Source organism: Calliphora vicina, chromosome 5 (assembly GCF_958450345.1).
Source record: "Calliphora vicina chromosome 5, idCalVici1.1, whole genome shotgun sequence".
Taxonomy (NCBI): domain Eukaryota; kingdom Metazoa; phylum Arthropoda; class Insecta; order Diptera; family Calliphoridae; genus Calliphora; species Calliphora vicina.
This window is the reverse complement of record NC_088784.1, coordinates 6,959,304-6,982,619: the sequence shown is the minus strand read 5'-3', so window position 1 is coordinate 6,982,619 and position 23,316 is coordinate 6,959,304. Positions and strand designations below refer to the sequence as shown.

The 23,316-nt window shown below is 31.9% G+C and overlaps 3 protein-coding genes across 3 annotated transcripts; 2 read left to right on the top strand and 1 right to left on the bottom strand.

Moving 5' to 3' along the window:
* The first annotated feature begins 1,822 nt into the window (after window positions 1-1,822).
* Window positions 1,823-3,806, top strand: Mal-A2 (Maltase A2). Its single transcript, XM_065512064.1, has 4 exons — window positions 1,823-2,329; window positions 2,393-2,769; window positions 2,822-3,574; window positions 3,652-3,806. The coding sequence occupies exons 1-4, from the start codon at window positions 1,823-1,825 to the stop codon at window positions 3,725-3,727; spliced, it is 1,713 nt and encodes a 570-aa protein (XP_065368136.1). The 3' UTR covers window positions 3,728-3,806.
* A 3,243-nt stretch (window positions 3,807-7,049) lies between these two features.
* On the bottom strand, window positions 7,050-9,151 carry Mal-A3 (Maltase A3). Its single transcript, XM_065513548.1, has 4 exons — window positions 8,944-9,151; window positions 8,420-8,880; window positions 7,334-8,238; window positions 7,050-7,264 (listed from the first exon to the last, which is right to left on the bottom strand). The coding sequence occupies exons 1-4, from the start codon at window positions 9,107-9,109 to the stop codon at window positions 7,057-7,059; spliced, it is 1,740 nt and encodes a 579-aa protein (XP_065369620.1). The 5' UTR covers window positions 9,110-9,151; the 3' UTR covers window positions 7,050-7,056.
* A 4,646-nt stretch (window positions 9,152-13,797) lies between these two features.
* Mal-A4 (Maltase A4) lies at window positions 13,798-17,265 on the top strand. The gene is made up of 5 exons (XM_065513362.1): window positions 13,798-14,448; window positions 14,512-14,765; window positions 14,839-15,489; window positions 16,872-17,015; window positions 17,087-17,265. Exons 1-5 carry the CDS (start codon window positions 13,825-13,827, stop codon window positions 17,160-17,162), a joined length of 1,749 nt encoding a protein of 582 aa, XP_065369434.1. The 5' UTR covers window positions 13,798-13,824; the 3' UTR covers window positions 17,163-17,265.
* Window positions 17,266-23,316: the final 6,051 nt, after the last annotated feature.

Genomic DNA, 23,316 nt, shown 5'->3' with positions numbered 1-23,316 from the left:
GAATAAATGTACAGCAATGTGAGAGCTCTGGAGGTAGAAATGACAGCTGTTTAAAGTACCAGGAACAAGTCGTTCATGCCACCTCACTCGATCTTAACCACAGGCCAGTTGAATAAATTCACAGCAATGTGAGAGCTCTGGAGACAGACAGGAAGCGGTTTGAAGTACCAGGATCATTTCGTTCACGGTAACAGTTGAGGAAACTGTACCAAGCATCTCTTAATTGTGGAAGAGTAGATCTTGTGTATCTAGGAAGTACTTTCCCACTGCACGAAAATGAAGGACGAAATCATTTAGAGCTGTTTTGCTTCTATAGCCATTAATAGCTTCGGTAGCCCCCACTTGATGCAACGTTATCTGAGCTGTTGCTATAGATAATCAGTCAACTTTGGATGGGATAAAGTCTCAGATGTCAGCATCAGAAGACGACCGTAGGATGTGTCGGGAAATTGGATCCTCCTTTAGAAGCTGATGGTTGGGATGACTAGGTAGAAAACAAGCTAACGAGAATACATTGTGTTCCCTAACCAGCTGCATCCTGCTCTTTTCATGAAGATGATCCATATTCGCCATCTTTACACATCCGGCTACGATACGGGGTACATTATTCTGGTGGCACTGAGGGAAAGAGTTAAATATTGAGGCAGCACAACAGAGAGTTGCCTTGGAGAGGGATGTTATCTATGTGCAGATCACTAAAAAAGTAATTGAACAAATATGTAAGAGAATTTCCGACTGACGGAGGAAAATGGCCATGTTATTTCACTTCATATTGTAGTCCCACTCAATTGGAGCTGGAGACGATGTGTTTGAAGCTGTTCTTTGTGAGTGGTAATGTAGAGATATGAAGATTCCAGAACCCTATGATCAAGGGCATGTTTCAGGAATCCAAGTAGAACAGAATGGTTTAATTTGAAGCTTCCAGAACCCTAAGATCAATGGTATGTTTCAGGAATCCAAGTAGAACAGAATGGTTTAATTTCAATGGGTCTCTGAAACATAAACTAAAAAGGAATGTTTAGTTTTTGCCGTGGCTACGATACGGAGTACATTATTCTGGTGTCACTGAGGGAAAGAGTTAAATATTGAGGCAGTACAACTGAGAAGAGAGCGACCATTTGCCTTTTATATAGCTACTATTGAATCTTTGTTCATGGCGCAAGAGGTGCCTTGGAGAGGGATGTTATCTTTGTTCAGATCACTCATTTATAACGTCCGATTGCAATTTATTTTATACTAAAAGTTATTGAACAAATATGTACGAGAATTTCCGATTGACGGAGGAAAATAGAAATGTTATTTCACTTCATATTGTAGTCCCACTCAGTTGGAGCTGGAGACGATAAGTTTTAAGCTGTTCTTTGTGAGTGGTAATGTAGAGATATGAAGCTTCCAGAATCCAAGTAGAACAGAATGGTTTAATTTGAAGCTTCCAGAACCCTAAGATCAAGGGCATGTTTCAGGAATCCAAGCAGAACAGAATGGTTTAATTTCAATGGGTCCCTGAAACATAAACTAAGAAGGAATGTTTAGTTTTCTTTCAGTGCATAGTTAATAGATAAAAAAAGCGCTTAATATCTAAACATTTTAATAACATTATCTGCCAATAATAAATGGCCACTAATAAAGTGTATTTTATTTTCGAAACCATATCAAAACTATGACTTGTACTGGCATTATCGCCATACAAATTTAATCTTTACATATAAATTTAAATTGAATTGATAAAGAATACATGCAATATTATGGTGCTAGAGTTTCAAAGCAAATAAATACTTGAACTAAAATTTCAAAAGAAAACATACAATTAGTCTTTAACGCCATGAACTCGAGAGTGGCTGCAAGTATCTTGGCCTTTTTGGCTTTTAGTTTAGGGTCTAAGTTGGTTTTGGCGAAAAGTGATTGGTGGGAAAGTGCTTCTCTGTATCAAATCTATCCAAGATCCTTTCAAGATAGCAATGGTGATGGTGTGGGAGATTTGAAGGGTATTACCTCGAGATTGGAATATTTAAAGGAGATTGGTGTTACAGCTACTTGGTTATCGCCGGTATTTGAATCTCCTATGTCGGATTTTGGCTATGATATATCGAATTTTACGCGTATTGATCCAATATTTGGCACATTAGAGGATTTCGATGAAATGATAGCCAAGGCCAAACAATTGGATGTTAAAGTGTTGTTGGATTTTGTGCCCAATCATTCGTCAGATGAATGTGAATGGTTTCAAAAGTCCATTAAAAGAGAACAGGGTTTTGAGGACTTTTATGTGTGGCATGATGGCATAGTAGATGAGCAGAATTCTAGTCAAAGACTGCCACCCAGTAATTGGGTAAGTTTTTACATATAATATTTATTAATTACTTACTGAACCTTTATTTTTCTTTTAATAAAGGTTTCGGTTTTTGGTGGTCCCATGTGGACCTGGCATGAGGAACGTAAACAATTTTATTTACATCAATTCCAAGCTAAACAACCTGACTTGAATTACTCAAATCCTTTGGTACGCCAGCATATGTTGGATGTTTTGGAATACTGGTTGGATCATGGTGTGGATGGTTTTAGAATTGATGCAGTTCCCCATATATTTGAGCTACGCCATGAGAATGGCTCTTATCCAGATGAACCAATCAGTGGTTGGTCTTCGGATCCTCAAAGTTATGAATATCATGATCATATTTATACCAAAGATCAGTATGACACCATCGAATTATTGTACGAGTGGAGAGCATTTCTGGAGGAATATGAAAGGAAAAATGGAGGAGAAACTAGGTAAGATTAAGTGTAATAAAATGTATCAGTTACTTTATTTTGTTTAATTTAGAGTGCTTTTGGCAGAAGCTTATTCCTCTGTAGAAACCCTTAGTTTATATTTTGGCAATGGCACGCATCGTGGTGCCCAATTACCCATGAATTTCAATTTAATGTATTTGAATGGCTTTTCTACGGCCAAAGATGTGGAGAATTCTTGTAACTATTGGATGGATACCATGTGGAAAACACATCAAACTGCCAATTGGGTTATAGGAAATCATGATAACAATAGAGTATCGGAACGTATGGGTAAACATAAGGTAGATCTGCTGAATATTATAGCTCACAGTCTACCCGGAGCTCCGGTTACCTATTATGGCGAGGAAATTGGAATGTCTAATGTAGCTACAGAATGTACCGCCATATCGTGTGATGATCGTGATCCTGAAAGAACACCCATGCAATGGGATTCAACAGAAAATGCTGGTTTCTCACAAGGCTCTTCCACCTGGCTACCCTTAGCTAAGGACTATAACATTTATAATGTCGAAAAGGAACGTCAGGTGGCCAGAAGTACTTTGCAAATTTATAAGGGTTTGCAAAAGCTTAAACATTCTAAAGCTTTTAAAAATGTTAAGGGCAAGAGAGGCTTTTCCTATAAAGCTTTAAACGAACAAGTGTTTCAAGTAATCAGAGCTGTGCCTGAGCAAGAAGAATACATGATTTTGGTCAATATGGGCAACAAATTGGAATATGTGGAGAAGTTGAGTAATCGCACATATGAATATACATTAATGACTGCTCATTCTACTCATAATAAGGGGTAGGTTTGGTTTATTGTCATCGATTATATAGATATTTTTTTTTAAATTTAATTTATTTTCTTGTTTTTTTTTTCAGTGATAAAGTCAATTTAAGTGGCCGCATTTATTTAATGCCCTATGAAGCTGTTGTATTGTATTGGTTTAAACGATAAAGATTGTAAATTATTAATTGAATTGTAATGTGATTAAGTTGTATAAATGTTTTTGTAATAAAATTATATTTTAAACTGATTCTATTTTTGTTTTGAAAGTGGGTTATTAGGTACTAAATTGATATAAATAGTAAGTTAATAAATATATGTATATATGTATGTCGCTGCAATAAAAACATGTTTGAAAATCAAATACAAAATTAACAGCATTTATACGTATTAGCATTTAAAGCGCTACGAATTGTTAAATTGTTTTTGTCCTCCTAATTAATTTCATGTTTCTAGGTTACTTTTATAGAAAATTCAAAATGTACCATTAGAAGATGGAAAAAGTGAAGGCTCACTTTGCGTCCCCATTCCATATACATTTACAGGTTGATTCTTATAGAAAATGCAAAAATATATATTGGGTGTATGACTTAAAAATTGGAAATTTTTTAAATTTTTCAGATTTTATTTTGAAACATTTGTACAATATAAATTTATTCAAAGTATTGGCCATTGTTAGCTACGATTTTTCCCCATATTTCTGGCAGAGCGAATCAAGCCTATATCTGATATTCTGTTCCAAAGTAAAGTGTATCACAGAGGGGGCGTTCTGCATCGATTTAAACAAATAGTAGTCGGAACTTCCCTACCTCTTCATTCTAAATACTTTCGGTCATATTTCGGTCAATGCTAGCTTCAAACGAATCAGTTGCATTCAGTGCAGGTTCTCAGTGATCTCTTGCGCTTCGGTGATCTCTTACGCTTCTGGTTATTGTATTGGATATACTTTTCATCACTAGTAATGAGTCGGTGCAAAAATGGTTTTCTTTTATAGCGTTAAAGCAGTATTTTAGACATACAAAAACGTCTTTTAAGGTCTCTCAGCTTCAATGATACTTCAAGCTCTTATTGAGTTTGACAAAAATCTTCAACTTGGACAACAATCTTCAACTGTTGTCAAACTTTTTTTTATTCTGAAAACTGTTTTGGCTAGCCTGGGCTATATTTGTTTTTCTTGTTCCTAAATAACTTATTACGATATTTATGAACAGCTTGGAAACAGGATACATTCCCAAATGGAGAGAGGTTATAGTGTTATTTATCTCCAAGGCGGGAATGGTAAACAATAGTACTACCAAGGACCGATCACTCTGTCATCGTTTTTATTGAAAACACTTGAAAGATTGTTTGGTCTCCATTTCAGAAACATCCTCTCGCCTGATACCTTAAAGGGAGGTCGGTCGAAATTATAGAGGGAACAGTTGACAAAAAGGTGTACGTTTAATAATGTGAACATATCCGCAATACATAGTTGATATATTGAGTGACTTAGGTGTTGATCAGCGGATAACAATTTGGACAGAAAATATGCTTAAGAACAGGGTCATAAAGTCTAATATGGGTATTGGTATTACAAGGAAAGTTGTAGCAAGGGGCACAACACAAGGTGGTGTCATCTCTCCACTTCGTATCGTAAATAAAATCCCTTTCAGACTCAGTAGGATAGGCACCAAAGTAGTCGCATATGCTTATTCATGGGATGTTTCTTCCCACAATAAGTAAACTTATGAAGTCAGCTCTCAGCCAGAGAAAGTGGTCTAGGTGTCAACCCAGCCAAAACTGAAATGGTTCTTTTCACCAGGAGATATAAAGTTGCAGAATTCAGACCTCCACGACTGGATGGTACTTTTCTGAAGACTTCAAGCGAAGCCAAATATCTTGGATTAATTTTGGACTCTAAGCTCTCGTGGAAACGTAATGCTGATAGTCGAATGAAGAAGGCATTATGTGCCTTCTATATATGTAAAAAAAACCTTTGGGAAGAGATGGGGTCTTAAACCATATATTGTAAACTGGATGTACACCGCTGTCATAAGACCTATTCTGACTTATCGGGCTCTTGTTTCATCGAAAGCGATGGTCATTAAGACTCATCTTTCTATTCTAATCAAGGTACAAATACTAGCATATCTTGTAATTACTGACTCTATGAATTCCACCCATCTCCAGTCTAGATACGATACAAAATACAACTGCCCTTAATATATATATCAAATGCTTTTCTGGTAAGTCTGCTCTACGACTTAAACAGTCGAGCGCACTGAAGCATGATCGTATTGGTCACGTCATCATCCTACAAAAGATAGTCAGGCTAATCATGGGACAAGAAACGGACTCAGTACCTACACCGAATTTTGATAGAACATTTAGGATCAGAATACCGACACGGGATGATTGGGCCGCAAACTCTGTCCTAACAGACAACATGTTCTCAATCTACACTGATGGTTAAAAGACAGAAAGAGGTACGATCTCGCGAATTTTCTCCGATGAACTGGACCTTTTGTTGTCTCTTCGATTACCCTATACCTGTACGGTTTTCCAGGCAGAGATCTATGCTATCGATACAGCCGTAAGAAAAATCCTGGAAATGAATTTCTAAAATTCGACTAAACTTAAGGCTCTTAACTCCAACGTGATTAGGTCGAAATGTCTTCTCAATTATATCCAATTACTGGCACAACTGACACAACATCATGTCGAGACATGAGGACATCCGGGGAAATGAAGTGTCTGATGAAAGCGGGAAACCAACGGGTCATCTCTTGACGTAACTCTTGCACAAAGGAATATTCAACCTCCGTTGGTGACCCTATCGAAATTGGTAGATGAATGGGATTTGAGTGATATGGAACTCAGGTTGTCAAATATCATCACTTGTAGAATATCGAGCATGCTCTGCCCCCCTGATAGAGGAGAGGACCAAGACACTTTTGTCTCTTAGTTGGAATTCGATTAGGCTTCTTACGGATATAATCACTGGGTACTGTATGACACATGTAGGAATGTATGGGTTACCCACTTTGTAGCTAATGTATAAGTTGTTCGGATCAAGAGGAGGAGGGATCCGTGCAACACCTTCTGTGACTACCCAGCTTTATAAGAGCATAGACTACTATATCTTTGTAGAGCTCTTTTCCATGATCTGGACTGTCTCAGAGATGTGCCACTAGTAAATATGATCAGATTTAGTAGAAGTACCGACAACGAAATTACGGAGGGAAACTGTTCTCCCTTTATGTATGAATTCTCAATATAAGGGGATAATTAGTATTTCTAAGGGTACTACAATGAGCCAAAATGCCTCCGAGTGAACTGGCTAACTTGCAAACAACCCACGTAACCTAACAGAGACATAAACAAGTTTTAGTTCTTGAGTTTTATTTAGAGGCAGTATTTAAATATTTACAAAATAATACTCTACTATATCTCCAACATACAGGATTTTTTAAAACAAATTCTCTTTAATCATTAAGTAAATTTAAAATTTATGTATAAACTTAAACAGTCTTAAGGACCACAGCTTCTTTAGGCATTAACAACACAGAGGCTGAACTCAATAAATCACCCTTACGTCTGGGACTAGTAGCGGTTACCAAAACATATTGTAATTGAGAGGAGATACCATAAAATGCGGCATTCAAATTAACAGATTCCATATTACTGCCCACATTAAGTAAAATCACATAAGTTGAGGAACCCAATGAACTGAAAAACGAAAAAATTTAATTTTAATAAAGTTGTGAATAGAATATTAAAAAGGAGCTAAGTACATACCGCTTAATGGCCAAAACTCCTTCACTTAAGGCTTTCACTTCACCCAAACCCTGCTGAAAAGCAGGCTCTCTTCTTAAATTTTGCAATTGTTTGTAGATATTTAAATGGCTTAGAGAAATGCCTCTTTCTCGCTTAACATTGACCGTTTTATAATTATCAGCTACTGGCAGCCAAGTAGTTGAGCCTTCTGTAAAACCAGCCAAAGGCTCATCATTCCAGTGGAAGGGAGTACGCACAGGATCACGAGTTAATCTCTCATACTCTTGAGGATTTGCTTGGCAAGCCTGAGGATCTACGGTATCATTCCAGGAAATCCAAACATCTGTCATGCCGATTTCCTCACCCTGATAGTTGACACTGCAGCCGGGTAAAGTCAATACCAACATATTGATTAAATCAATCTTATCTTCACCCAAACGTGAAGCTACACGATTGCGATCATGATTTCCCACCACCCAATTGGCTGTTCTGCCAGCTGGCATATTTGACAACCAATTGTTTATCAATTCTTTATAATGATGGGCTGTGGAATCTTTATGTAGATTACTGATGAGTTCAAAGTTAAAGGGAATTTGTGCACCATCATGTGTAGCATTGCCATAATACTGCATGATCACATCCAAGGGAGCATAGGCCTCTGTCATTAAGATACGATCAACACCACCCAATTCCTTATTCATTTCTTCCATTACCTCGCGGAATTGATAGATCATATCAATTGTTTCCGGTTGATTGGTGGTATAAATATGCTGAAAATATTCGTAGTCCTCGGGATCATTATTATTGGTATTGCGAGGTTCATCTGGATAATTGCCCTCACTATCGGGAGCAATTTCGAAAGTATGGGGTACAGCGTCTACACGAAAGCCAGAGGCACCCTTACGCAACCAGAAACGCAAAACATCCTAAGGATGAGAAAATTGTAGTAAATAGATTAAATTAGTGATTGATTCATGAATACGGACAAAGAAAATTGGTACAATTTTGGAGCCTGTTTCAAAGATCCTCTATTTAAATCACATTAAAACTGTGTGAAATAAAATTTAGGACTTTCAGCACAAGATTTAATATTATTTCATTAATTACTTTCATGGCTTCCATAACCTTGGGATTACGATAGTTCAAATCCGGTTGCTTGGCATGAAATTGATGCAAATAATACTCCTGTCGCTCCTCATGCCAAGTCCACATGCTGCCACGAAACACACTTATCCAGGTGGTAGGTGCCTGTCTCACACCATCTACAATTTTACCCGGATGCCAAACATAGAAATCTTTATATGTACGATCATTTGCGGCCGATTTAATAAACCATTCACACTCATCACTGGTGTGATTGGGTACAAAATCCAAAATAATTTTTACACCAATCTTTTTGGCTGTCTCCACCAAAGTTTCAAAATCCGCCATGGTACCAAATATGGGATCAATTTCTGTAAGATTGGCCACATCATAGCCAAAATCCGCCATGGGAGAGGTGAAAATAGGCGACAACCAAGTAGCGGTAATGCCAATCTCCTTTAAATAAGGCAATTGTTGGGTAACACCTAAAATATTTAAAATTAATTAAAAATTATTTTAATTTGTTTTTGCTTTAAAATCTAACAAACCTTTTAAGTCTCCCACACCATCTCCATTACTATCTTTAAACGATCTAGGATAGATTTGATAAAATGAGGCCGTTTGCCACCATTTTAAATTTGCTGCCTCAGAACTTACTAAGAGAGCTGCCAACACAACTAATAACTTCCCTAGCCTCAATTTTGCTCTAACCATGTTTATCACTGCACTGTCTTGAGCTAAATAAATTTATTATTTTCAAAATTCGTAGTTTATAATCGAAAATAAACCAAACATATGTATTTGATAAGATTTTATTTTCACTTAACTAGATGTTGTTGTGACCGATATCAATTGAGGATTAATGTTTAGTTGTTGTTGATTATTATTTTTGTTTCAAATGCAGTAAATTATTATGATCCCAACTATTTATGACATTGTTTATAAATAATAGTTGAAAAGCACGTATTTGCCAGCTATTAGTTAGTGTTCAATGCATTGGAAATATCTAAAATTCCTTGCAAGTTGTAGGGGGTAATCATTGTTAAATGTCTCGACTGGTGCATATAGAATACATTGGATTAGATAACATTTAACATAAGATTACATATGTCGCTTGAATTATAAATTTAATTGGTTCAACATCTACAATACTAAAAGTATTATTAATTGTAACTGTTACTATAATTATTTTAGGTTTTTTAGAAAAATCCCCTAAAATAAAGTACAATCATTAAAAAAATAATGTTTTAAAAAAACACCAAACCATTTAATGGAATTTGGCACGATCACTTCGACGATCTCACTCAAGTTCAAAATAACGTCATATTAGTTTATTTGTATGTGGATGTAGGAGTCAATATTTAAAAATTTTCTAAATGATTTTAACCGGTTTTTGGTTCTTTTTTCATAATGATTTAACATACAGGTTATTCAAATAAATGTCATTATCGTAGTAAGAGAACCTAATAAAAAAGTACCAAAAGAAGTTAAATTGTTTACCCCTCAAAATTTTAGTGTTTCCAAAAAGTATTAAATGCATTTGTATTATTTTTAACATGTGAACAATATTATTTAAAAATTGTTTCCTTTTATTTGTTTAAAAGTTGCATAGGGTACAAAAAAGTACCAATACTCTTTTTCCCTTGAAAAGTACGAGTTTCAGAAACGTAAACGTAAAACGTAAAAACTCTTTTAGCAGACACCGAAAATAATGGGTTCTCTTTTACATCAATGGTAAATTAACAAAACTTAACCATTTAAAAATCGCTTTTTGTGTTATATCACTGAGAAAGTGATTTATAAGGGCACTGCTACACGTTCAATATACATATATTGACCACGATCCAGTTTCGTGATATTTATTGAACGTATAGCATGCAGTATTGATGGATCGCGATCCAAATCGCAGAATAATCTAATTTAGCTTGATCCATTACAATGGATCGCGATCCAAATATCACAATATACATATATTGAACGTGTAGCAGTACCCTAAGATTACATTTTAGGTTAATGGTTCCGAGAAACAGGAAAGAAAAAAGCACAATCAAGATGAGTTATTTAAAATTTATTTTTATAGCCTTCACCATGAGTTATAAATACCGGAGTCAATATAGCCATGTCTGTCTGTCCGTGTGTATTTTGAATTCAACTTTCCGTAGCACTAAAATTACTTACATACATGATTCATACATCAATATATGTATATTCCCGGTACGGTGGCGATTTAAAATCGAGAAAATCGGCAACAAAAGGCTGAGATATAAGGAATAAACCAGGGCAGCCTCGATTGTAGACCTATTTCATAGTCATTAATATAGACAATAGATATTTCAAAGACCTTTGCAACGCAATAGTAAGTCATACCTACCAAGGGTCAAAACCGGGAAAAATAGTTTTTAACCCGAATTTTTTTGGTCAAAATTTTTTGGAAAAAGAAATTAAAAATTGTTATTTAAAATAAAAATTTTAAATTTTTTTTAAGTAAAAAAATAAATTAATTTTCGTATCAAAATATTTTAATTTTTTTTAAAAATTTTGATAATTAATTTTTTTTTTTTAATTTTGTTTACCTAAAATTTTATTAGTACATATAATATTTAATTTTTTTTTTCAAAACTTAAAAAAAATTTTTTTTTTGGTAAAAAAATTATTGCAAAAAAATTTTTATTTTAACCCTTTCACACACAAAACTTGTACGCAAAAGCTTTTGAGAATCTGAGTGCACTTTGTGAAGTATTAAGAACTATTTTAAACATATATAAAATATAAGTATATTACTTAAAATCTCTTGGGACATATGTGTCCCAATATGCCTTAACTATCTCTGAGCTGAGAAATTAGTATCAGGAGGTAATAAATACATTTTAAAACTGAAATAAAAGATTGATTTTAATTAGACAAACAGATATTATTGCTTATTTTAAGGATTAAAAAGCTACAAAACAATTTCTGTTTGATATGAAGCATAAATGCATTCTTAGAAGCATGATGCATTCTTAGCACCTTGCAGACATCATTTTCGTGAAGTTTTTTTTTTCCATTACACTTTTATGTTATGGATTTGTCTAAATTAATAATTGCGACTATTGTTACAGAAATGTAAATTTTTTTTAGTTCCTCAAATCGTGAAATAGGCATAGCAGAAGCTATACATGGCACCCCCATATCTGGTTTAGTGGACCAATAGCTTCGGAATATTCTAGTAGTTTTATAGGCCTAAATATATAAAAAAATTTATATAAACATCATAAAACATTGAAGGGAAAATTTCCACATTCTCGACCTTTCATGCATATTGGCACACCGGTGTCCCTTACAAGAAATCTCGTGTTGCGGATAGTTCAAAATCTTCTTTTTAGCTAAAATCAATTGAAGCACAATCTTTACTTACCATTCTAACAAAATCAATCGAAAAACTGCTTTTAAACTGTACTAATGTATTACAAATCACTTTTTAAAATTATAAAAAAAAACTTCGAAATTACCAAAAATTAAGTTGAATTATTTGTTTTACTTTTCCTGATCAGTGGTACCAAACTTCAAAGAAAATAATGTTTTGTTTATAAATAGTTGGTTTGTATTACAATTGATTACAAAAAGAAATTTAATTTGAAAATATCTAATGTTAAACATTTGGGACACGGTGTCCCATATGCGTCATTCGGCTGAGCCGAATCTTCACGTTTTTATTTGTTTTTTATCGTAAAGCTCAGTTTATCACCTTTATTTGCGAACTTGATAAATAAATAGATTGCAAATATTCATTTGATGCAAATTAAAGCTTAAATATTAAATTAATAAATCATTGAATGTAAAATTTTAAATTTCACAGAAAATCTAAAACTATAAATTTTTAAAAAAATTCAAAAATCGAAAATTTTTAAATTTTTCCAAAAATCATAAATTTCCAAACAAATACAACTCGTTAATTTCACAATTAAAATTTTGAAAAAAAATCAACCATCTTAAATTATAACTTTTTTTAAAAATCACCCAAATCTGCCCAAAAAATTGGAATTTCAAAAAATTGGTACTTTTTTTGATGGCTGCTATTATTTGAAATGAATTAAGATGTGTTTTAAATGTTTTAGTAAAAAGTACCAAAATACATTTTTTTTATCCGGTTTCTCTATAAATTTCGAATATCATAAAAGTAACAAAGTCTGAGTTTGTATTTTAAATGCTTTAAAAAGTACATTTTTTAATAGTTCTTATATGAAGTACCAAAATACATCTGTTTCTTCTCCTAAAAATATGGAATTTCAAAAAATACAAATCTTATTTTAAATGACGCGTTTTCTCCCCTAAAAATATGTTTTTATATAAAGTACCAAACTATAGTTTATACTACTAGTAGTAGCCTAAAAAGTATGAATTTTCTAGAAATATGATTTTATATTAAATGAATTAAGATGTGTTTAAAATATTTTAATAGGAAAATACAAACGTTTTTTTCCTTAAATCGAATTTCGAAAAAGTTCCAACAATTGTGCTCTTATTCACTTTTTACACATTTTCTCTACTAAAAACTTCGAATTTCAAAAAAATACCAATCAAATATATATGTATATTAAATGAGGAGCCGCAGAACAAATGATAGGTACTTTTTTGAAAATTTTAAAATTTTGGAAAATTGATTTTTTCTAGAAGATTTCAACTCAAATATTATAAAAATACCAAAAAATCAATTTGTAAAAAAATTCGAAAAAGTATATTTTGTTCTGCGGCTCCTCAAATGTTGCTATTTAAACTACCCAAATACACATTTCACCCGTTTTCTCCCCTAAAATGTTCGAATTTCAAAAAAGTACCAGTCAACTGTTTGAACTTATTTTAAACAAATTAAAATCTGTTTTATAAAAGTACCAAAATACAGTTGTACCCATTTACATCCTTTAAATTCGATTATACACATTCGAATTTCTAAAAAGCTATCCTTAGTGGATCTTTCAATAGATTTCTTATAGTCCAAATTCCATGTCTATAGCTTCAATTGTTTGAGATGCGAGATCTTTTATATTATTTATAATATTTTAATGAATTCAACACTTTAAAATTTAATGCATTAAATGCATTTATTTATATCAGAAAAATGTTGTTTCAGCTTTTTTCTTTCTTTTTATTATTTTTGCTGCAATTCCACTTTAGTACTTCAATTCCCTGACCATTGCCATCATAATTATGCCTAACGAATAGCACAACGTCAAATCAAAACTATCATAAAGATATGAAATCTAATAAAACCATAACAATTAATTGCTTATAATTATCGCTCAAATTCAGTTGTTTTTAAACACAATAAAACTAAGTACCTAGTAAAGATAATCGATTTTTTTTAATCGCTTAAAAAGAAAACAAAATAGAAATTTTACTACAAAGTTTTCTAAAGAGCACAAATATGAACATGCATTTAATAGTCGTTAAGTATGTCTAGCAAGTGGACGTTAGCACTAGCAGTGCTGCTAGTAATTTGTGTTACCATACATGTGGAAGCTAAAACCAAAGCCTGGTGGGAAACAGCTTCATTCTATCAAATCTATCCACGTTCCTTTAAGGATTCCGATGGTGATGGTGTGGGTGATTTAAAGGGAGTGACCAGTAAGTTGTCATATTTGAAAGAAATAGGCATAGCTGCCACTTGGCTATCACCATTTCTCAAATCGCCCATGGCTGATTTTGGTTATGACATATCCAATTTCACTGAGGTGGATCCCTTGTTTGGTACCATGGAGGATTTCGAAGAACTAATGAAGAAATCCAAGGAGCAGGGGGTTAGAATTATATTGGATTTTGTACCAAATCATTCAAGTGATGAATGCGAGTGGTTTGTTAAGTCAGCCCAAAATGATCCCGAGTATAAGGACTATTACATTTGGCATCCGGGTAGAATAGTGAATGGTACACGCTTGGTGCCCAATAATTGGGTTAGTGTATTTAGAGGTTCTGCCTGGGAGTGGCATGAGGGGCGTCAGGAGTATTATTTGCATCAATTTCACAAAAAACAACCAGATTTTAATTTCCGCAATCCCAAAGTTAGAGAGGCTATGAATGTAAGTTTAATTCATAATAAAACAAACACTAAGAATTTGTAACTTAGTTTGTTTTCCTTTCAGAATATCTTACGCTTTTGGCTAAACAAAGGCATTGATGGTTTTCGTGTGGATGCCATATATCATGCCTTTGAAATAGCACCCGATGCTGAGGGAAATTATCCAGATGAGCCTCGCAATGATTGGACCAATGATCCGGATGATTATGGTTATGTGCATCATATATACACAGTAGATCAACCAGAGACTCCTCTCTTGGTTTATGAATGGCGTCAGGTTTTGGATCAGTTCCAAAAAGATCATGGAGGGGATGAAAGGTAAAACATACTTCCTCTTCATTATAACAATTTTGCATCATTTCAATTGTGTTTTTTTTATTTTTCATAAAAGAATCCTTATGGTTGAAACCTGGTCTCCCATTGAAATAGTCATGGAATATTATGGCAATTCGACGGCAGAGGGCGCTCAAATTCCTTTCAATTTTCAAATGATCAGCTATTTGTATAATGATTCGGATGCTTATCATTATGCCAACTTAATTAATGAGTGGTTGAGTAAAATGCCTGCGGGTCGCACTGCCAACTGGGTGGTTGGTAATCATGATAAAAATCGTGTGGGTTCACGTTTTGGCCCCGAACGCATGGATATGTTTAATATGCTGCTGTTAACTTTACCCGGCTGCAGTGTCACCTATAATGGTGAAGAGATAGGCATGACTGATGTCTGGATTTCGTGGCAGGAAACGGTGGATCCTCAGGCCTGTAATGGTGTGGAAGAAGGTTATGAATATCGTTCTCGAGATCCTGCTCGTACTCCCTTCCAGTGGAGCGATGAGCTTAATGCTGGTTTTTCTACTGGCAATGAGACTTGGCTGCCGGTCAGTCCTGACTATAAGAGGGACAATCTTAAACGTCAACGTGGCATTTCTCTTAGTCATTTGAATATTTTCAAGCAATTGCAATTGTTGAGAGCTGAAAATACTTTGAGAGATGGTGAGGCAGAGGTTAAAGCCTTAAATGCTGATGTTTTGGCGGTTAAGCGGTAAGTAGAATTTTGTGGAGCTTTGTGGTTTATTGTGCATTTTTCATTTTACTTAAAGTTTAAGTATTTTATAAAGCTTTAAAGCTTTAGGTTTTATAAAACTTACTGCCTGATCCACGATGTCGAACGAAAAATTAGTGAAAACACTCAGTTTTTAAAATACTTTCGAATACTTTTCACACAAATTGGTTCGAATCATTTTTCTTTTGACATCGTGTAACAGGCCTTTAAAAGCAATGTTATAAAAACTTTAGATTTTCCTTTTTTTTACAAAACTTCAACTTTGATAAAGCTTTTTTGAAGCATAAAACTTTTAATAAAAACCTTAAACATTGTTTGTAAAGCTCATACGCTTGTATAATGTTTAAAAGCTTTTATAAAATATGAAAGTGATTGAAGAGCTAAGAAACTTTTATCAAATTGTAAAACTTTTATAAAACTTAAGAGCTTTTAAACTACACAAAAGCTTAAAAATTTGATTAAACTTAAAAGCTTTTATAACACATAGAAGCTTTTATAAAACTTAACAAAATAAAAGCTTTTGTACAATTTCAAGCTTTTATAAAACTTATTAAAAGCTTTTATAAAACTTATTAAAAGCTTTTCTAACACTTAATAACTTAAAAGCTTTTATGAAACTAAAAATATTATATGAAACTTAAAAGGTTTTATAAAACTTAAAAGCTTTTATAAAACTTAACAGCTTAAAAGCTTTTATGAAACTTAAAAGATTTTATGAAGCTTAAAAGCTTAAAGCTTTTATAATACTTAACAGCTTTTATAAAACTTAACAGCTTTTATAATAACTTAAAAGCTTTTATAACACTTAATAACTTAAAAGCTTTTATTGAACTTAAAAGATTTTATGAAACTCAAAAGCTTTTATAAAACTTAAAAGCTTTTATTAAACTTTAAAGATTTTATGAAATATAAAGCTTTTATTAAACTTAGAGCTTTTATAAAACTTAAATACGTTTATACAAATTAAAAGCTTGTACAATACACCTCATAACCTCTAAAGCTTTTATATCATTCAAAAGCTATTTCAAAACTTTTATAACATTAAAAGCTTTTATAAAGATAAAAAGCTTTAATCAAGCTTAAGAACTTTACTAAGTAGTACTTCAAATTTACAAAATTTAAAAGCTTGAAACTTTTAAGAAGTTATTTGAATTACCTATGATGGATTTTTTAAGTTTAAAAACCTTGTTAATTCATAAAAGCTTTTTCAACTTTAAGAACTAGGCTTTAGCACTCTAGAAATTAAATGAATATGATGATTTTAAAAATGAAATATATTTCAAAGCTTGATGCATTTCAAAACCTAAGTAATTTCATTATTATTTATATAAGCTTTTTCATAATTACCTGTTCTTTTCTAGCTCTCTTTACAACGACTTCACCTACATTACCTTAATGAACATCTTCGATTCTGTACAAACGGTCAATCTAAATGACATTTTCAGCAATTTACCAATAGAATTTCAATATGTCGTGGTGACGGACAAATCCATTAGAAGAAAAGGGTAAGATATTCTTAAATAAATTGCTTAACATTTCTATATATTTTTTCTTTGTTTAATTTTTAAATTTTTAGTGACAAAGTTTCCAGCACTAAAGTGATATTATTGCCCAAGGAAGCAGTTGTGCTTAAATCAACCATAAAAGTATAAACTAAAATCTAATTGAATTTCAAATTGTGCTGACTGTGAAATTTGCTATGTTTTAGTTATGATATAAAATAAAACAGAATGAATAAAAAATAAGTGAGTGAAATGAATGAAGTTTTTAGTTTATTGGAGAAAAAAATACATGACTCAGATATCTCAGGGGGATGGTAAGCTTACATAAAATAAAGAAAATTTAAGCTTTTAAAAACTGATCAATTAATTTAGACAAAACTATATTTTGTGTTTTATTAATTTTGTTAAGCAAATTATTTATTTTTATATATAGTAATTAAATTTAGTTTGAGTTCAAAATCTATTGTTTATTTATAAAATCCTCTCATTTTTGTGCGCTCACCTTCCCTTTTTATATATTGTGCGATTATTTTGTTTGTTATGCATTTGTTTATTTTGCATTTGATTAGTTTCTCTCTCATGTTTGCTCTCCATATTTTATTCCATGTTTAGGTATACAAACATACATATGTATTTTAAATATTATTTATATTCGCAATAATTTATAAAATTTGATTTGTTATGGGTTTAAAAAAATATGCACTTAAGTGTAAACATTTGTACCCATTGATAAGGTCATAATTATAAACTTAAGATCAACAACCAAGAAATGTTTTTTATGGATGATTAACAAAATAAAAATTCTTATCGTGGTATTGTTATTTTTCAGGCTGCATGCATCATGACTGTGAGTGAGGTTTTATTATCAACAACAATAACATATGTACATAAAAATAATCAATTCAGTGATACCGTAAATGAAATACAATATTTTGGTCATATTGAAACTATATTAATTATTTCAAGCTTTCTTCAAGTTTTACCCTTTTTATAAATTTTTCATTTCCGACTCTATAAGGTATATATATTCTGGATCCTTATAGATAGCGGAGTCGATTAAGCCATGTCCTTCTGTCTGTCTGTCCGTCTGTCTGTTGAAATCAATTTTCTGAAGACCCCAGATATCTTCGGAATCCAAATCTTCAATAATTCTGTCAGACATGCTTTCGAGAAGTTTTCTATTTAAAATCAGCAAAATCGGTCCATAAATAACGGAGATATGAGCAAAAAACCGGGACAACCTCGATTTTTGACCTATTTTTTATCTATATCTGGATTACTAAGTCATTAATATAGACAATATGGATATCTAATGATAGATATTTCAAAGTCCATTGCAACGATGTATATAAGGCTATAGTAAGTTGGACCTGTAATGGGTCAAAATAGGGAAAAATCTTTTTGAAAAAAAATTGAAAAACAATTTCAAAAAAAAATTAAATTTTGTTTACGTAAAAATATTTAAAAAAATTTATTTTATTTTAAAGTATAATTTGGTGAAGGGTATATAAGATTCGGCACAGTTTTCGAACAATTTTATTTAGTTTATTTAAAAGTGTAGAAGTTTGTAATTCATTTGGAAAAGTATACATTTCACTTTTAAATAAAATCTCATCACAGAAAATAAAACGGTTTTTTAACTGATCACACAAGCGTAAATGAAATGTCTTACAGTTGGTATAAATCGACTCATACTATAAGTTTGTTATTTCGTTTGTCATTTCTACATTTTTCATTTGCGATGCCAAAAAAGGGGACCATTTTGAAAAAAATTCAAAAAAGTTTTTGAATTCGGAAAAAAAATTTCAAAAATATTTTATTTGAATTTTGTTTTCCGCAAGATTGAAGAAATAGTTATCAAAATATTTGAGACAAATTTTGATAAGAATAATAGGTAATAAGTTACATGGATGATAAAAAACACCTGTTTGGCCAAAATGTCAAAATTTCTCGACCGATCTTGGTGCAAATTTCATGCCGACCGGAAGATATCGATTTAATAAATTGGTTCACTTGACATGAAATCCCCCATATACATATATATCCGTTTGTATGTTGAAATCATATCATTCTGAAGTCCCCAAATAACTTACATACATACATGATTGATATATTAATATATCCTCTATATCCCAATTTGGGAATGTAATGAGCAGAGACAACAATTCTATTTGCATCAGTTTGCTGTCAAACAGCCCGATTTGAATTATCGTAATCCCGATGTGGTGGCTCAAATGAAACGTGTTCTTACCTATTGGCTGGACCGTGGTGTGGCTGGCTTTAGAATTGATGCTGTACCCTGGATGTTTGAAGTTTTGCCCGATGAAACTCGTCGTTATCCCGATGAACCTTTAAGTGGCTATACTGACGATCCCGATGATCCTTCATATCTATTGCATATTTATACTCAAGATCAGCCCGAAACCATAGATATGTTGCAGGACTATCAACGTGTCCATGGTGGTGATACGCGAGTGTTGAAACATGGTTTGACTTAAACATATAAGAAAGCTATATTCGGCTGTGCCAAATCTTGTATAAACTTCACCAAATTATACCTTAAAATAAAAATTTTAAATATTTTTAGGTAAACGAAATTAAAAAAAAAAAATTTTAAATTTCCATTAAAATTTAAAAAGAAATTTTCGAAATTTTTTAAAAAACATTTTAAATTATTTAGTACAAAAATTTATGGAAAAAACATCAGCACTAATCCAATATACCCTCCCCAACTATGGTGGTGTAGGGTATAAAAATTCGATTCAAAAAATATTTTTCCCGATTTTGACCCATTGTAGGTCCGACATACTAAGGCCTTATATTGCAAAGGTCTTTTAAATATCTATCATTAGATAGCATATTGTCTACATTAATGGCTGGCCAAAATTTTGAAAATTTATTTTTTAATTTTTTTTTATTTGAAATTTTAAAAAAAAATATTTTTTCAATAAAAAATATTTTGTTGAAAAAAAATTCGGTTAAAAAAATATTTTTTGCGATTTTGAAACATTCTAGGTCCGCCTTATGTTGCAAAGGTCTTTCAAATATCCATATTGTCTATATTAATGACTTTGTTATCAAAGAAATTTTAAAAAATTTAGTTTTTCAAAAAATTTTGAAAATTTATTTTTGAATTTTTTCGAAATTTAAAAATTCAGGTCAAAATATAGTTTTCCCGATTTTGACCCATTGTAGGTCCGGCATACTATCTATTGCCTATTAAATATCTATCATTAGAAATCCACATTGTCCACATTAATGACTTTATAATCAAAGAAATTTAAAATATTTAGTTTTTTCATAAAATTTAGAAAATTAATTTTTAATTTTTTTTAAAAAATCTTTAAAATGAATTTTTTTTTAAAAAATTTTTTAGTAAAACATTTTATTACAAAAAAATTTTTGGTGAAAAAAATTTCGGTTCAAAATATATATATGGCCTTATAATGCAAAGTTCTTTTAAATATCTATCATTAGATATCCATATTGTCTATATTAATGACTTTTTTAACAAAGAAATTTAAAAAATTTAGGTTTTTCATAAAATTTTGAAAATGAATTTTTTTCAAAATTGAAAAAAAAAAAATTATTTTATGAAAAAATAAATTTTTTGGTGAACAAAAAATTCGGCTCAAAAATATTTTTCCCGAATATGACGCATTGTAGGTCCGATATGCTATGGCCTTATATTACCGCGGCAAAGGTCTTTTAAATATCTATCATTAGATCGATATTGCCTATATAAATGACTTTATAATCCAGATATATAGATAAAAAATAGGTCAAAATCTAGGTTGTCCTGGTTTTTTCCTTATATCTCAGCCATTTGAGGGTCAATTTTCTCTATTTTAAATAATTTTTTTTGCTGTGACACTAGCCGATTTTTTTATATGTTTTTACTGATGAAATTCAACATTGTCTTAAATGATTTATGATGAATATGTGCTTGCTTAGCTATGTGTAGAGCACTTATTGAAACAAGATCAGCAGTGTTACTAGACATTTTTATTTGAAAAATTCCTTCAAAATATAAAAATTACCTTAGGAGTAATCATAGATTTTGTTTGAAGATATTAATTTTCTTGGCTTTTTAATTACGAAAATTTTTAATTTTATGTTTTGAAAACTTGGAAAGAGTGATATATTTTTGCTAAATGTTCCAATATATTTTTCTGGGCTCTGAAGATCTTCTATTTTTAAAAACTTTGTTTTTCTTTATATTTTATTTAAATTTATTAAAAGTCGCGTTTTAATCACAAAATTCGCATTTTATCCCCATTTCTCATTGGCAATTATTTTGTATAAAAAGTAATTTAACATAATAATGCTGAATTTTCCCACTTTATTATTAATTTCTCATTAACAATTTGCATACATATCTTTTTTCCTCGTAATAAGAAAGCACACACAGAAACAAATTTTAACTTAATAATCCCCCTCACACTTTAGCACCGTCACAATTTGTTTACAAACAAAAAATGTAATTTAAAAATTAAAAGCACAACAAATTATTGATCTTTGTATTCGCTGGCGAAAAGAAAATAAAATTAATAAATAAACGTAAGGAGAGAGTGAGAGATGGCAGAGAGGGAGAATGAGTGAGCGATAGAGAAAATTAAAAGACTAGTGAGTGCAGGCCGGGTATGGAAAATGCCATGTTAATGAAATTGTTTAAGTACTAAACAGGGAATTATTTAGTACTTTTGCTTTCTTATAAGTAATTTCTACATTTATCATTTGTGACCCTACACAGTATATATATTCTGGATCGTTATAAATAGCGGAGTCGATATAGCCATATCCGTCTGTCCATGTGTATGTTGAAATAAACTTTCCGTAGAACTCAAAGAACTTACATACATGATTCATACATAAATATATCCGCTATGGACCCGGTTGCTGCGATTCCTATTTGAAATCGAGAAAATCCGCTCAAAAATGGCTGAGATATAAGGAAAAAAAACTGGACAATCTTGATATTTGGCCTATTTTTGATCTATATCTGGATTATTACTATAGACAATAAGGATATCTAATGATAGATATTTCAAAATCCATTGCAACGGCGTATATTAGGCCATAGTAATTTGACCTACAATTTGTCAAAATCGGGAAAATATTTTTTAACCCGAATTTTTTTTTCACAAAAAATATTTTTTTTCGTAGATATTTTGACGATAATAAATTAAAACAAGTAAGAAAGTATGGTCGGTCAAGCCCGACCATATAATACCCTACACCAAGTAAATGAGTAAAAATATTTTTCTTTTAAAATATCAATAATTTATATTTTTGAGTGATTTTTGGAAGTGGGCCTTATATGGGAGCTATGATCAATTATGGACCGATCACCACAAAATTAGGTCGTGTGATTTATGTCTATATTAAAGTTAACTACGTTGAATTTTGTGTGTATACCAACATTTTTAAGCGATTTATGCACTTTTATGGACTAATTATGGACCGATCGTAACAAAATTTGGTGACATGAATTTTGTATATATAAGAATTATTTGGAGCGAAATTTGTGTAGATACATAGATAAATTAAACATTTATGACCGATAAAGTCCAATTTCGAGGGGACATTTGTATGGGGGCTAGGTGAAATAATGGACCGATTTCAGCCAGTTTCAATAGGCTTGGTCCTTGGGCCGAAAAAGTAATATGTACCAAATTTGATCGAAATATCTTCAAAATTGCGACCTGTACTCTGCGCACAAGGTTTACATGGACAGCCAGCCAGCCAGCCAACCAGACGGATGGACGGACGGACGGACGGACATCGTTTAATCTACTCAGAAAGTGATTCTAAGTCGATCGGTATACTTTAAGGTGGGTGTTAGACTAATATTTTTGGGCGTTACAAACATCTGCACAAACGCATAATACCCTCCCCACTATGGTGGTGTAGGGTATAATTTGAAAGTTATATAAGATTCGGCACAGCCAAATTTAGTTTTCTTACTTTTTAACACAATTTTTGGAATTCAATTTTCTTTTAAAACCGCCTTTCTAATTGTGACTATATTCGGCACAGCCAATTATTGTTTTTTTACCTTTTTACACAATTTCTGGAATTCAGTTTTCTTTTAAAACCGCCTAATTGTGACTCCTGAGGTACTATTAAGCTCAAAAAAGTACCTTTTTGGTTAAATACTCTAAAAAATAAACCGCATTTATCCATTCCTGTCCTTGGTCATTTCAATTTCAATATTTGTTTGCAATGAAAACAAAAATTTGTTTTTAGTTGACATTTTGCCATCGTAAAATAAACAACTGGTGGATTAAACAGACCTACAGAT